At 39.0% G+C, this 14,628-nt stretch overlaps 1 protein-coding gene across 2 annotated transcripts in view; it reads left to right on the top strand.

Moving 5' to 3' along the window:
- LOC111144920 (AT-rich interaction domain 5B) overlaps positions 1 to 14,628 on the top strand; it is a 175,631-nt gene that overhangs the window by 26,511 nt on the left and 134,492 nt on the right. Inside the window, exons 3-4 of one of the 2 annotated variants that reach the window (XM_022499528.1) lie at positions 3,785 to 4,010; positions 4,177 to 4,185. In XM_022499528.1, the coding sequence (XP_022355236.1) occupies positions 3,785 to 4,010; positions 4,177 to 4,185 (235 nt within the window). The remainder of the gene's footprint in view (positions 1 to 3,784; positions 4,011 to 4,176; positions 4,186 to 14,628) is intronic. The other variant, XM_022499527.1, reaches the window with a different exon arrangement.

Raw genomic sequence — 14,628 nt, forward strand, 5'->3', positions numbered from 1 at the left:
CACTTTCCCATAAATGGAAGGTAACCACAAAAATAAATAAGCAGGGGCGCCTGGGTGGCTCAGTGGGTTAAGCCGCTGCCTTTGACTCGGGTCATGATCTCGGGGTCCTGGGATCGAGTCCCGCATCAGGCTCTCTGCTCAGCAGGGAGCCTGCTTCCCTCTCTCTCTCTGCCTGCCTTTCCGTCTACTTGTGATCTCTCTCTGTCAAATAAATAAATAAAATCTTAATAAATAAATAAATAAATAAATAAGCAATGAGTAACTTATATAAAAAAAAAAGTTTACCCATGTACCATCTAAACTCCTCTCTGCATGGCACCATTTGGAAAACAGAGCAGAGGACTCATGACAATGAACATGTGACTAACACTGTCATCCCACTGCATTTAAGTTAGCCCATTTAATTCTCACAATTACCACAAGAGGTGGATTGTTTTATTGTCCTTTTTTTTTTTTTTAATACATTAAAGAAAAATGGAAGCACAGAGGTTAAAAAAGTTTCCCGGTGTTCCACAGTGAGTAAATTGCAGGCTTGGGATTCGAACCCAGGGAAAGTCTCCAGAGTCCAGGAAGAATGCCATGTTGGCAGATAGGAAACCTGGAGGCTTGTCAAAGTTCTGTTGGAAGTTGGTACCAGGCTATGTCATTGAACCTCACTGTCTCGTCAATAACATGAAGGAGGTGGACTAAATCAGGGTGTGCAAGTTTAACTGCTGGCCGGCTGCCCTGGGGCCAGGCAGATGAGGGAAATGTCGACTGACTGTAAGTACCTGGAAATCAGAGATCTCACATCTTATCTAAAGAAAACAAGCACTTTCAACTTTTTTTTTTTTTTTGGCAGATATCTCTCATTTTATTTTATCTTATCTTATTTTATTTATTTTATTTTACTATTTTGTTTTATGAAAAGATGGAAGTCTGGAGACCTTGTGTGAAGTTTCCCAATTTTTAGAACGCGTGTGGAGACCAGCAATACAGAGGCTAATTTGTGACTTCATGACTAGATACTTTCCTCTGACAGAGAGGATTCCAGGATGGTCTGAGCTGCTTTTATACAGTGGTGGACACAAAATCCAAATGACAGAAACAAGCCATTTAAAACAGTGGTGACAGGGGATCTGGATTTCGGTAGTGTCTCAACACAACCTCCATAAATATTGATTGGGAGCTGGGTTAATTGAAAACCCAAGGTACATTATGAGACTAACAAAGTGTATTTCTTTGTGCTTCTTTTGTGTTGTATTAGAGTAAATCAGCAATATTTATCCAGCGCTAATGCTCGGTTTGCAGAGAGCTACTGTAATCATGAGATGAGCTTATTGAAATTCTTTCTTGGACAGAGGCTTGCCCAAGAACGGCGAGTATTAGGAACTGTAGTCAGTGCTCGCTCAGAATAGTAAATACGAACATGTGATTTATGCCATTGTGTGTACAAAGCAATGTTTCCTGAGACATTTTCTATATATATGTTCGCTGTTTTGTTTTTTGGGTTGGTTTGTTGCTCCCCCCGCCCCTCCGCTTATCAGATTTCCTTCTAAATCCTGGCATTTGACAATGTTGCAAGGCCAGTTTCTCTGTGATTCCACAGTAAAACATACTGGTGGTTGCACAATTCATCCAAACTTGGGTTTATAGCTTATGCGTGTTTATGTGAATTCTTGCATTTGTTTTTATGTATGTGGGTATATTCATAAAGTTTGCTTCTGAGAGAGAGAAAAGGAGGGAGGACAAAATCTATAGACTGAATCTTGAAAGATGGGTTTATTCATCAATGACATCATAAGTATTGTATTTTCTCTTGGTTAATAAACTATTTGTTTGGCGGGCGCTGTAAGCCAGCCAGAGCTAGTCATGCCATTTCTTGGAAAAGATCTGAAGCAACTGGTAATTGAAATGATAATCATTTGATCATAGTTAGAGCTATTTGAAAATAACACTCATCTCCAAACTGGCCTAGCCTAAGGAACCATATTTGGTAACACTTTGCCAAATTCCATCTTTGCTAATGTTGAGACTTATATACCATGAGACTTAATTATTTTCTGGAATATTCTAAACTTGATTTCTCGTGAGCCCTGTCCAGAAGCTGTTCCCATATGCTTTGAAACAATACCCAGCCTGAATTTTCATTCTGACATTTAATAATCACCATGTAATAGCTATAAAATGCGTGACAATGACAGATCTTTTATTTCAAGAGGATGGTGTAGTGAATCTGAGTGAAATCATCCGTTGAAATGGTACTTTGTAATATGCTCCATTGTTTATAAAGTACTGAATTTTTTTTTTTTCTTGAGCAGAGGATAAAAACAGTTTCCACTTTGGGTCCATTCAGTGGAAGTTCATATTCAATCCTGATAAGAGAAAGGACTCCATTACGAAAGTTTTACTTTTCATTTTTGAGAGAGCATTTATTTTGCTGCTGCCTAACAAACTTGGTTCTCAGAAGCAGCTTGGAACTGGATGGGGAAAAGTGAAATTTTAGATCCTACCTTAAAACATTTTTAAAAACTAAATCCAGGATTTCTCATTGTGTGAAGCTTATCTTAATAAACCTTTTTTTGTTTGCTCTGGAGTAGCGTGTGCAGTGCTGTGTGTGTGTGTGTGTGTGTGTGTGTGTGTATGTGTGTGTGTTTGTGTGTAGGTGGGGGAGGAGGAGGAAAGAGTCATGTTTAACAGCAAAATTAGCCAAAATCACTTGTGAATTCCTTTTGTTTAATAGCTTAGAGACATCTTCCTGTTGTTGTTTGTCAAAAATATTTCTAAGATTTTGTAAGCTTAGGGGTTTTCACAGCTAAGCTTTCTTCAGAAATGTGAAGTAAAAGAAATGAAAGAAGTCAGTTCAAGTTGAAATGTCAAATGCTTCAAATAATTTAACTTAAAACCCAGTGAGATGATCTTCTTAAGCCTTTTCCAAAGAATCTTCGGGTAAGAGAGGCCCTCTCACTCCATGGATGGATATCTATTAAATATCTTGCTGGATATTTAAAGTTGGTTGTTTCCTGGAAGCAATTAGAGATGTTTAAAATTCAAATTTATGATCCATATGAGAAACTTAAGTTTCAACTACTTTTCTTAGATTCAAAGGCTTTCTCCTCGTTCACCCTCTCTCCTCTTGCCCCATATGTATTAAAAGAAAAAATCAGTTCATTTCTCAACTTACAAAGTTTTTAAGAAACATGAGAATGTGTAAGTTTCTTTCAGTGGGAAGCACATAACATTTATGAAGTATTTCTTTTGGGATTACATCACAGTTTTATTTAATTTTTAGGACAAAAGTTAAATTCAATATTTGTGTATAAGCCAAGGGAAAATGTACCATAAACATAGGAATTTGGGGGTGAGTCAGAGTTCCAAGAATCCCAGATTTACTTAGACCATTTATATAGGGACAGGCTAACCATTAGTCGCCTAGTTCTCACTTTTTACTTTTGCAATTAACTGCACCTAAAAATTAGCTTTCGCCCAAGCGATTGGTCAGATGGGCAGAGTGGGCTTTGGCAACTAGCATAAAAAATGGCTCTCAGAATTTCTGACTGCCCAATTTTTGGACACTCTCTTATCGTATAACAAATAGATCTTCTACATTATTTTTCAACTAGACAGCTAGCAGTGAAAAACCCTTGAAGTCAGTTATGGAAGATTCTCTGTCACCAAAAAGCACATTGTCTGCTTGCCTGAAGTTAAGCCACTCAACGTATTTCAGAGGGGGCTTTTGTTGAAAACTTACTATGGGCCTCCCAGCCACTAATAACGTTTGTTCTTCCCTGACCACCTCTTGTAGGATGAAGTCATTGCTGTTTCCGAAAAGGTAATCGTGAAACTTGAAGACCTGGTCAAGTGGGTACACTCTGATTGCTCCAAGTGGAGATGCGGCCTCCGTGCTGGCGCCGTGAAGACCACGGCCTTGGGGAGGAATGGACAGAAGGAAGCTTTGCTGAAGTACAGGCAGTCAACCCTCAACAGTGGACTCAACTTCAAAGACGTTCTCAAGGAAAAGGCTGACCTTGGTAAATATAATTTGTACTTCTAGATCGCATGTGTGGGTGTATACAGTAACCTACTTTTTTTTTTTTTTTTGTCAGAGACTTTTCTGGAAACCCTGTCATATAGATAATTTTATATATACATAAAATTTCTTTGACCTCAAAGGGTCCTAGGAATATGTATGGACAGATTGCCTGGGTGGGTGAGGGGGTGGATGCTAGCTGCGCATCGCAGGGCCTTCTCCGTATGGAGCCCCGTGCCCGGAACTTCGTGATACACCTGGCCTTAGGCAGCTTCCTGTTGGTGTAAAGGCACACAACTTCATTAGGGCGCCTGAGATTGAATTAATGAAGAGTTTAAATATTTGTTCAAAGAAGTTAGTATGGCATCTATTAACACCATGTCGGAATTTCATGTGTTTGTTTACGTTGGGTGGAAAACAGAGTGAGGAAGAGAGAGGAGTTACTTAATGGGGAGTAGGAGAGCAACGTCAAATTGTTTAACCTCTCGGCCTCAGGTTCCTCACCTGAAAAAGATGGGCACTTTACCATGTCACTGAGATTGAAGATATAAAGGGTTTAGCACAGGGATGATTGGTGCCTTGGAGGGGCTCCCGAATTAATTCTGTTGCTTTAACTTAACGCTTTCATCTCCAGAGACTTTTTGTGATATTTTCTTTTTTTTTTTTTCCTCTCCCCCTTCTGTTCCTATCTCTCTGTGGCGTTCACTGACTTATTCTCCTAGCATTGCTCAAGACCAAAGTTGTTGACCTCTGAGTTAGACTAGCTATTTCCTCTTTAGGCAAAGAGGAACTTCACTTTTAACATATTAAGGCATCTTTTTCTTTCATTCTAGCACAATGCTGATGTTCATAGCCCTATTTTATGCCTTAATGTGACAACTTCCTGTTTTTTTTTTAGACTAGGATTTAACTATTACAACAAACCTAGACTATTTACTTAATTGGCATAAAGAAACTGCATAACAGCAGTAACTGTCTTCCGTGTGATTCTGATTTGTGATGAGCTGTACTGTGTGTTGGGAATCATATTAATATTTTCTTGCAATTTGAGTCAATGACTAACAGTTTCCTGTCATCTTTTGGTAGATGTCAGGCGGTAATATTCTGGACATGGCAGCCTGACGGTCATGTGTACACTTAGGGAAAATTATTAATCGGGTGGTTTTATTTTAAAGCCCCCAAATTGTTTTTTTTTACTTAATTTCCTATATATGCTGTTACACTCCCTAATTTCATGAACACACAGTGACTAGTCTTCTGATGTATGATAATGGTGAATAATACATCTGTTGTATTACTTTCCTAATGTATACCCTAAGTTGTATTGCTATTGTCTTGTGTTTTCCCTAACATTAAAACGTTTCTTTTGTTTGCTTGATTTTTTTTTTTTTTTTTTTTAGTTATGGAATATACTGTTACTAATAAAAAACTAAACAGGAAACCCCTGGGGGAACAAAAGGATGTGTAGATGGTTAAGCTTGATGTCACACATATAAACAAGAGTATTTATAGCAGAGTTGTTTTCTGTTTAAAATTGATAGTTTATTAATGAATCTGAAGGGAAACTCAATCTCTTAATTCTGTCAAAAGATTTAGGGGTTTGATCTTACTGAATTCTAAAAAAAAATGTCCATGATCTACTTTTTAATAATTGATATCAGAAGAAATTGATTTATAGTGAATATTCAAAGTTCTTAGTGGTTTTTAAATTTAGTTGTTTTTTAGACTCACTAGGGGAATTTTAAAAATAATACTGATTGCTATGTCCAGCTTCCCCAGATTCTTCATTCAGTGGAATTGAGGCAAGGCCAAGGAATGTGGACTGATAAAAGACTTTCTAGGTGATTCTAATTTGGGGCAGGGGAGGCTGGGGGGTTCTCATAAGGGAAACAGCACTACAATTAGTGCTGAGGAAGGGAAAATAATTAACAGATTTGATGGGGAGGCTCTCCTCTGGTGAACAAGAAATACCATGTGCTTTTTCTTTCTTTCTTTTTTTAATGTAAAATACCCCTTTAAGGATAGTATTTGGGGCCTTGAAATTCTACTCAGTTGGTATGAACTGTGGGGAATTTGAGACAAATAGCTTTTGTAATTGGAATGCACACTGTGTTGTAATAATGTGGAAAGAGAAACAAAAACTTTCCTTAATGTAATGAGTTTCCATTATCCGCCTGATCTAAGGTTTACAAGTCTACATTGTTAGGATTTATATTGGGGAGATAGGGGGTGTCATTTGCTGTACACATTCCTGTCCCAGCAACTTTCTCTTCAACCTCTTCCTTTCTCTGTCTGCAACATCAAAATATTTGTTGTCTGTACTTTTCTTTCTACACAGTGGTTTTCTTATCTCTTTTTCTCTTGGCCACACTGAAACCACTTCCAATACCATATTGTTAATGGAAGTTCACACACTTATTAGGTTTTTCCTTCTGTAGAACACTTCCAACTCCTCATTGTTCTTACCAAAGAAAGAAGATGAACTCTGAGATTATTTAAGACCCCCCTCTTTTTTTTCTGGTGGAAATAAGCAAAGAATGGAAAGATCTCACCTTTCTTGTGGCTAAAATAAAACTCCAGTACGTTATGTTTTTAACCGAAGTATTTCATCACATTAAAACATCAATAACGACAAAATAATTAGGTTGACTCTTAAAGAAGGGATTTTGCCATCTAAAAGCTAATTAAAGAACTCTTCTTGCTCAATGTTTAGGTAGAATAAGTTCCCTTTAATCCCAGTTTGTGTCACTTCCTGTCTCTCTCTGAAGAGTAAAAAAACAAGAATGTTCTCACAAATGTGTGTCTGCCAACAAATTAATACTCCGCAAAGAGAAACTCTGCCCCAAATGGCAGCTTCCAATAACTGCTCTGATTCGAAACACAGCTATTTTTTTTTTTTAATCTCCTTCCCCTTCAAGGACAATATTTATGGATATCATGTTTGCTTTTTACAAATCTCTGCAGTTTTCGTTTAAGATTCAAAATGACTGGTGACTAAAATGACACATCTAGATAGTGGGAAAACCAATAATCTTCAAAAACACTCCTGAGATGTGTTAGAGGGACTCTGTCCCCTTCCCTCCTCTTTGTCCTTTTCAAAGAAAGAAAGTTCAATATGAAACCAATTCAAATTGTGACTTTACTCGGTGAGATGTTTTACCTTCTCTCAGACAGTTTCATACTAAAGTTTATAGAAAAAGAAAAGAGAGAGAGAGAGAGAGAGAGAGAGAGAAAAGAGCTATGTTAAAATAGGAGGGTTAAGGAATGTATTATTCATAAGCATAACGAACACAGGAACCTGTTTTTCCAGAAGAATCGGGTTGATTAAATCATTCACTACACAAGCTTCTAGTTATTTATTTTTGTCTTTAGAATTACTTAGCTTTTGTAATAAAATGGACTTGATACCCATATTTGGTATGGCAGTAGGAAGTTGTCAAATGAAGAATTATTTCATTTTTCAAATTTTTAGCAACTAAGGAATGTAAACACTATCAGTTAAACATAGCAAACTTGCATTTTTTATTCCTTGGGCTATAGTTTGGGAAAAAAATCAAATTATTTTATATAACACTGCTTCTTACAGAGTTCCTTTAAGTGAAGTATGAAAGCTGCAGTGTAAGCTTTATTGGCCTATAAATATGTCATTATAGTTGGACTACATTTATATGCTTTGGATTGTTGTTTAAGCCAAGAAAATATGTCTCTACAGGTTGACTTTTTATTGAAACCCTTTGAGGCATACAATAGAATGTATTTTAGGCCAAGGTTATTAAAACAGCATTTTCATTTTTTTGCAGCAGACTCATTGTCAATTATGCTGCCACAAACTGTCTGTGGATGGGCAGTTATGAATGGTTTCATCTCCAAATGTGTCTCTAGAAAAAGAAAGAAAAGATAGAAGTGTCTGAGCTGAAATTGAGAAAAGAGATCAGAGGATGTGGGTGTGGGTACAGATGAATTTAATGATGGGGGTTCCCTTGGTTCAATTTCTGTTTCTAAAGGCCCATCAAATTGAGAAAGTGTGGCTTCCCCCTGTCCCTTCTGCTGCTCGGATTTTATTGTACTTTGGGGAATAAGGCAGCCGGATGGTGTTGAAAGCACAGTGGGTGGGAGGTCAGGAGAATCTTGGCTCCACCTGTCCTGGCGATCTGTCACTTCCTGGAACAGTCACTGTCTGTTTACGTCTTTAGGTTTCTTGGGTGTAAAAGAGGTGTAATAGCATGTACCCTGCTTTATCTCACTTGGTGTTTGAGAAGATCAACCAAGGAATAATTAGTTAGTGTCAATGGAAGCATTTATGATACTGAAGTCCTAGTATGATGAGCGTGTTATTATCAGAGGGAGATTTTATAGGATAGGGAGCTATGCAATATTTTAGTTTATTTGTCCCTTTTGAACTTCCTTAATCACATGGTGTAGTGTTGAGGGCAGGGTTTACTCTCATTATTATCTGCCTCAGTAGAAGACTATTATTAAAATCCTTCTGAACTTTTCATACATACATATATGTGTGTGTGTGTGTGTGTGTGTGTGTGTGTGTATAGACACACACGTACATACATACTATAAAGTGATATTTTCTATGTATATTACATATTAAATATAAAATATATCATACATATGTTTTATATGTTTCTTTACATATAGATATTTATATTTTTATGTTGTATAACTTTTTTCCTCTTGAAAATTTTGTCAAAACATGCTGGGCCATGAGTGGCCAGTCACATCAGTGACTTCTCAAGTACTTTTGGTTAGAAATTGACTGTATAGTCTTTGGTTGGAAATTCTGGAGGCCTTGTATTTCAACTGGTTATTTCAGATCACTTTTGCATTTGATATGTCAAACTGTTTCCTGGGGTGTGGATGTGGGTAGGATTCTCACTCTGCATTGAAGAAAACATTTAAATGTTTCCAGTAAGAAGCATGCTAAGGTGCTGACAGTTTATCATAATGAAGATTTTTCACCTGATACATCTCATGAACTCACTAAGCTTGAAGACATGCTTATGAAGACAATCCTTTCCTCCCTCCCTCCCTCCCTCCCTCCCTTCCTTCCTTCCTACCTTTCTCTTCCTTCCTTCCTAGGTATAAACTTTGTATGTATATCAAACAGTCTTCTGAGCTTATTTGGTGTTTATATTTAAACTCCCATTGCCGCATTAGCTATACTACTTCCCTCAAGGTAGAAAGTTCTGAAGTTTCTTAGATGATATGTTGTTGAATTATTCTATTCATGAACACCATGAGGAATCCCTACAAAAGGGTCTCTTTGCTGACATGGATCTGGCCTTTATAGAATCCTTGAGTTCAAAATAGAAATCAATTACCTTTGGAGCTTATCAAAAATTTGTAAATATATTTTCCAAAGAATTTTCTTACAAGGCCCTCTGACAGTATTTTTGTGTGAACCACGTATTCTTTAAAGAAGCTCATTGTGACTCAGTTAACACTGGAGAAGTATGCTGTCAGAGGGCCAACATGGCTATTCCTTCACAAGCTCGCTTCATGCCATCGTAAACTGACAGTCCAAAGGACTTTGTATGTTCACATTTCCAGGAGTCTGTATCCAAGACATTCACAGCTTTAGGACAACTTTTATAAGGATCTGGGAACAGATCAGGAGGTTCTTTATTTTCATTTTAAAGTTAAAATTCAGCTTGCCCATGTAATCAAACAGTTGAACATTGTCCTGAACTAATGGTAGAATGCATGTGTAAGAAGTGTCTTGAAAAAATGACAATCCTGTATTTTGTCTGCACTCAGCCATCTCGGCTGTTCCTGCTGGAAAGTCAGTCTGCAAAATCCACGCATGTGTGAGCCAGTCGGCAGCTGCTCATGGATATTGCTGTCTGGATACTCGTCTTGCCATCACTCATGATGGCTCATTCCAAGTTAAGACCCTCTCATTTGGAATTCCTGTTGACTTGTGGATCTTCTAGTGTTTTCTAGAGTCATGAATGCTTTTTAGAATTCCGTATGCTGTTTTCTCTTGAGAGTGGACTGAAGATGGATAGTCAACGGAAGAGAATTTTGTAGAATTGAAGAGTTTATTCTTTTAGAATTGGAGATGTCAGGGCAGAAGTAAGGGGGAGAACGTGAAATTGGAATTTTAGTGTTATTTTTAGTATTCAGGTTACCAGTATTCACCTCTTGACTACAATGCATGAGCAAGATAAGAAACTCATGCTTTTTTCAAGGTCTTCAGAGAGTTGTCAGGCAGGACGTTGGTAGAGCTGATGCTTGAAATAGTCCTTAAACCTCTCTTTATTTGCCTAAACAATCCCAGTTTTTTCGATTCTTCCCCAGGATGTGGTTTTAAAAATCCCTCACCATCCTAGTTACTCATCTTAGGATCCATTTTGGGTGTTCTTTTTACACCTGCTTACCCATTTATATTTTATGAGCTCATCTGTGCTGAGAAACCTAGACCCAAATGAGGAACGGCTTCCAGTGGAAGAGGGACGACGATACCCATCCATCCGGCTTGGCAGCCTCCAGGTAGATCATGATACTGACTGAAGTATGAGTCCCTTCTTCTCTCCAGCTATATGACCTGGACTTCTAATTCTCAGAGCGAAAAGGGGGAAATATGTTATTTAGCCACTACTCCCTAATTTCGGTTACCTGGGTATTTGGTTTTGTTTTGTTTTTAAACGGTAGCATTAAATGTAGACTATTATCTAATGAAAATCTTTGTCCGCGGATATGACAGGAATCTCTGGGCCTCAATACCAGTGCCGTGCTTTTCCAGCCTCTGTGATTCCTGTAGTTGTGTATTATAGCATTTAAGGGAGTACTTGCCTCAGCTGGTTTTTGCCTCATTAAAGGTCCACAGTTGAATACCAGCGTGGTGTCCAGCTTGTTTAACCTGCTCCGATCAAATAACATAAAGACCAACAAGTATTCCCTAAGTTATCACGTGTGTTTGTTGAATGCATCGTCCTCCTCCTGGACTCTAGCTGTTCTGGCTTTTTTGTTTTCATTTTCTGTTTTTCTGGCATTTTGTCTTTAGTCAGGTACTCTGTGGTCATTTCTATGGCTAAAAAAAAGGCCACGATGGAGAAAGCAATCAACCCGTAATTTTGTTTCAGCTTCATTAAAGAGAAATGTTAATTTCACAATGAACTACCTGTGGTGTCACCAGCTGATGGGAAAGTAACCAAAGATGGAAGAAATTCAGCTGCGCTCTGAGTCCTTTGCTATATATGTGTATGTCACCTTTTGTTGCTGGTGACATACCTGGGCTCCACTGGAAAACGTCTTTGGGCAGCCTTAGCTTCTCGCACGCTCATGACTTTCTGGTATCATAGATAGATGGACGAACTTGGAGCAATAATTCTATTTACCTGTGGTGGAAGGAATGCAGCACTGACTCCGTGCCTCAGATGTGCTTGAAAAATGTGGTTTGATTCATCAGCTCCCCTCCCAGCTGAAGATGCATAATGCTTTTCTCCTATGATTGCAACTCTGAAATGTTTCTGTTTGCTCTCCACCTCTCCTCTCTTGAGCCGCTGCATGTTACTGTAGGCCATTATTATAGCTGTTATCACGATGGCATCACCTTGGAACACAAAGCACATACATCCTACATGTGAATTGATGTGACTTTTCCAGAGGGTTTTGTGAGCAGATATTTGATTTGGGCATTTAGGCTTAATTCTCTTTAGTGTTGACGCTGATTCTCCCAAACAGCTCGTTTATCTTTTAGAGTACTTCAGATGTGAGGTTTTATTGCAAAACATTAATTTTCCTAAATGTCAAAGATTCACTCCCCTTCTCTCTTCCAGCATTATGGGTTTAAGTCTATAGTTTGCGCAGGTCACTGCAGAGAAAAGCTGAGGTTTGGACTTTTCCCCCATTTTAATAAATATATTTATTTAGGACAGACGGGAATAATGGCGGGTTTTCAAAGCTTTTCTGAAGTGCTTCGTGCACAGTAGGGGCTGAGCAAATAGTCCTGCCATTTTGGGGTTTCCTGATTGCCCTGCCCCGTGTGTGTTGGCCATTAGTGGTGAGCGTGCTGGGGTAAAGTGGGGTCTCTTCGTTCTCCCCTGAAATCCCAGAACCGAGCCTTACCTCCGCCTTTCTCCCTTAGGACCTCTCCACCTGTTTTCTAAATTTTTAATAATTTCTAACATTTTTATACTTTGGACTCTTTTAAAATACTGGCTTTCAGCCTATAGCCCTGTCCCCTCCTCATGCCTCCCGTAACCCCATGCCTATCGGATAAAGTACAAATGTTGTAGGCCAGCATCCAGTGATGACCCCAAGCTCCAGGGCTTTTCCTTTTTTATGAAATAACTTTCACTGGTGTTGTTTTTATTACCAAGGCGCTCCACGATCATATTACAGAATGTGGGCCTTGCCGACAAAAAGCAGGAAAACGTATGTGGCTTCTTTTCCTCCCATCCAGAAGTAACTGCTGTTCGTGCTTTGATAGATGTATGCACTGATGTATATATAATGTGTGCAGAGACCTGAACGCCTATGCATGTACTTTCTCCCTAGCAAAATCTCATGTTTACCTCCCCGGTGTACCTCTGTACACATGTTTTGTGACAGTGTCCTCAAATGCTCTCTACGCTGTTTTCTTTCTGCCTGCATCATGTTTCATGACAGAGGTGTTTCTATTGTTGGATGTTTCAGTGGCTTCCGTGTCCCCAAAACTCACTGAAATTCTTGGTGTTCTGCACAGAACTGTGACTATTTCCTTATTATCTGTCAAGGTGGAGCCGCAGGCTCGAAGTGCACCCAGAATGTTAAGACCGCCTATCTCTCTGCCTTATCTCCTATCCTTTATGTAAACCTGCTTCAGTCTAACTAGTCTGACTGCTTGGTCTCCTTTCTCTTGAACAACGCCGACCTCCCCTCCCGCCCCTTGATTCTGCAAGTGCCTTTTGTGTGGCTCCTACCTTCATTCATTCTGGAGTTGCCCCTTCCAGGACTCTCTCTACCTGGCAGGTTAAGCCCTGGAGCCATTGGCAGCCCGTAGGATTTTCCCTGCTTACAGAGCTCTTATCATCCTTAGTGTCTCTACACCCACCGAGCACCTCACTCTGTGAGGAGGAATAGAATGCAGTATCTTTTTCTTATGTGTTTGTCTTATCTTCCCCTTAACGGTCTTCGGTTTATCATGTAGGCAGCTCTGACTTCAAAGCCATATCTGCTACGTGGAGTAAATGTGCCACTTTTATGATCAGCCTCGGAAATCTCTGGAGTTCTCTGCTCTGAGTTGAACTGGGACCCCTCATGCCTTCAGTGGTTGCCTTGACTTCTTTCCCAGCTCTTCCCAGGATGACACCCTCTAGCGGAGGGGCTGTCTCATCGGTCCCTGGTAGGAGAACGTTCTTGGGAAGATGGGGGTGGGGGTGGAGTATGTCCTTTTTAACTATTTTGGCTTAATCCGTAGCCAGTCATGTATAGACTTTTTCTGGAAAACTCATTAGGAGAGATTTTGAACGTGCTCGAAGCCAGCCCGTTAGCCTGAGGATTTTTGGTGTTGTCGGAGGGGTTGGTTGTGTGTAGACACTTTACGTATTAATACTGGCACTTATTAATTCACGCCTTCCTCAAGGGGATCTTTTACATGTTTCGGGATTATAGCAGTCACAGAAGTGTGCAGGGAAATAAACAAATCCAGACTGGACTTGCTCTGCCTTATCTTTTTTATTATCGGCTTGTTCGTAATCTGTCTTTTTTTTAGGTGACAGGTTATTAAAGAGACGGTTTTAGCATGACATCTAGTATTTCATATTCTAAGCGATTGCACTGTTTTAATCCTCGCCTCCCTTAAAATGGTTACTTACTAATCATGATGGAGGGTTTTCTCCACCTTCTAACTACCCATTCTGCTTCTTCGGTTCACAAAGAAAGTATTCTATTAGGCCCTACAAAAACAATGCTTCATGCCTGGCCTATTCACTCAATAAGAAATAAAACATTGTTTTCACGGCAGTGCTGATAATAAGGCAGATTTCAAAGCATGATGAAACGTATACTTTTCTAGCAGAGAAAAACCTGTAGTTACCTGGCTAATTACCCATCACGTGATGCTTGTGTATAAATATAGGCTTCTGTACAGGTTTCTTTTTTCTTTTCTCTCTCTTTTTTTTTTTCTTAATTGAGAACACTTATTTAGTTGACATAGTCTTTTCTTAATGTTTTCAACCAAAGATTTAGAATGACCAAACAAAAGCTACCATTTTAGGGTGCTTTCTTTTTGACCATTGTACTAAACCTTTGTAGCGTGGACTTTAAAATAAGACAGGCCTGGACTCAAATTTTTGCTCCATCAGCTGTATGACCTTAAAAATCGTAATTCTGCTTTGACTGCTTATCTGTGAAGCAGAGTTAACAATACCACAATACCTGTCTCAAGGGACTGGGGAAGATTAGATTCGAGCAGGTATGAGGAATCACCAAGCACACGGTGGGTGGGAGAATTTAGGCAAGAATCGTTTGTTTGTTTGTTTTTCCTTTCTTCCTTCCTTTAGAAAAGTAAATCCTACAAAGTACTATTTTCTCCCCCAGAAAGTAAAGTAGACAATTACCACATAAAAGAATACCAAGATATAGATAGAGTAGTACCTACTTCACTGAGGTTCATTCATAAA

The sequence above is a fragment of the Enhydra lutris genome, unplaced genomic scaffold, assembly GCF_002288905.1.
Source record: "Enhydra lutris kenyoni isolate GAN:26980312 unplaced genomic scaffold, ASM228890v2 scaffoldscaffold12, whole genome shotgun sequence".
NCBI lineage: Eukaryota > Metazoa > Chordata > Mammalia > Carnivora > Mustelidae > Enhydra > Enhydra lutris.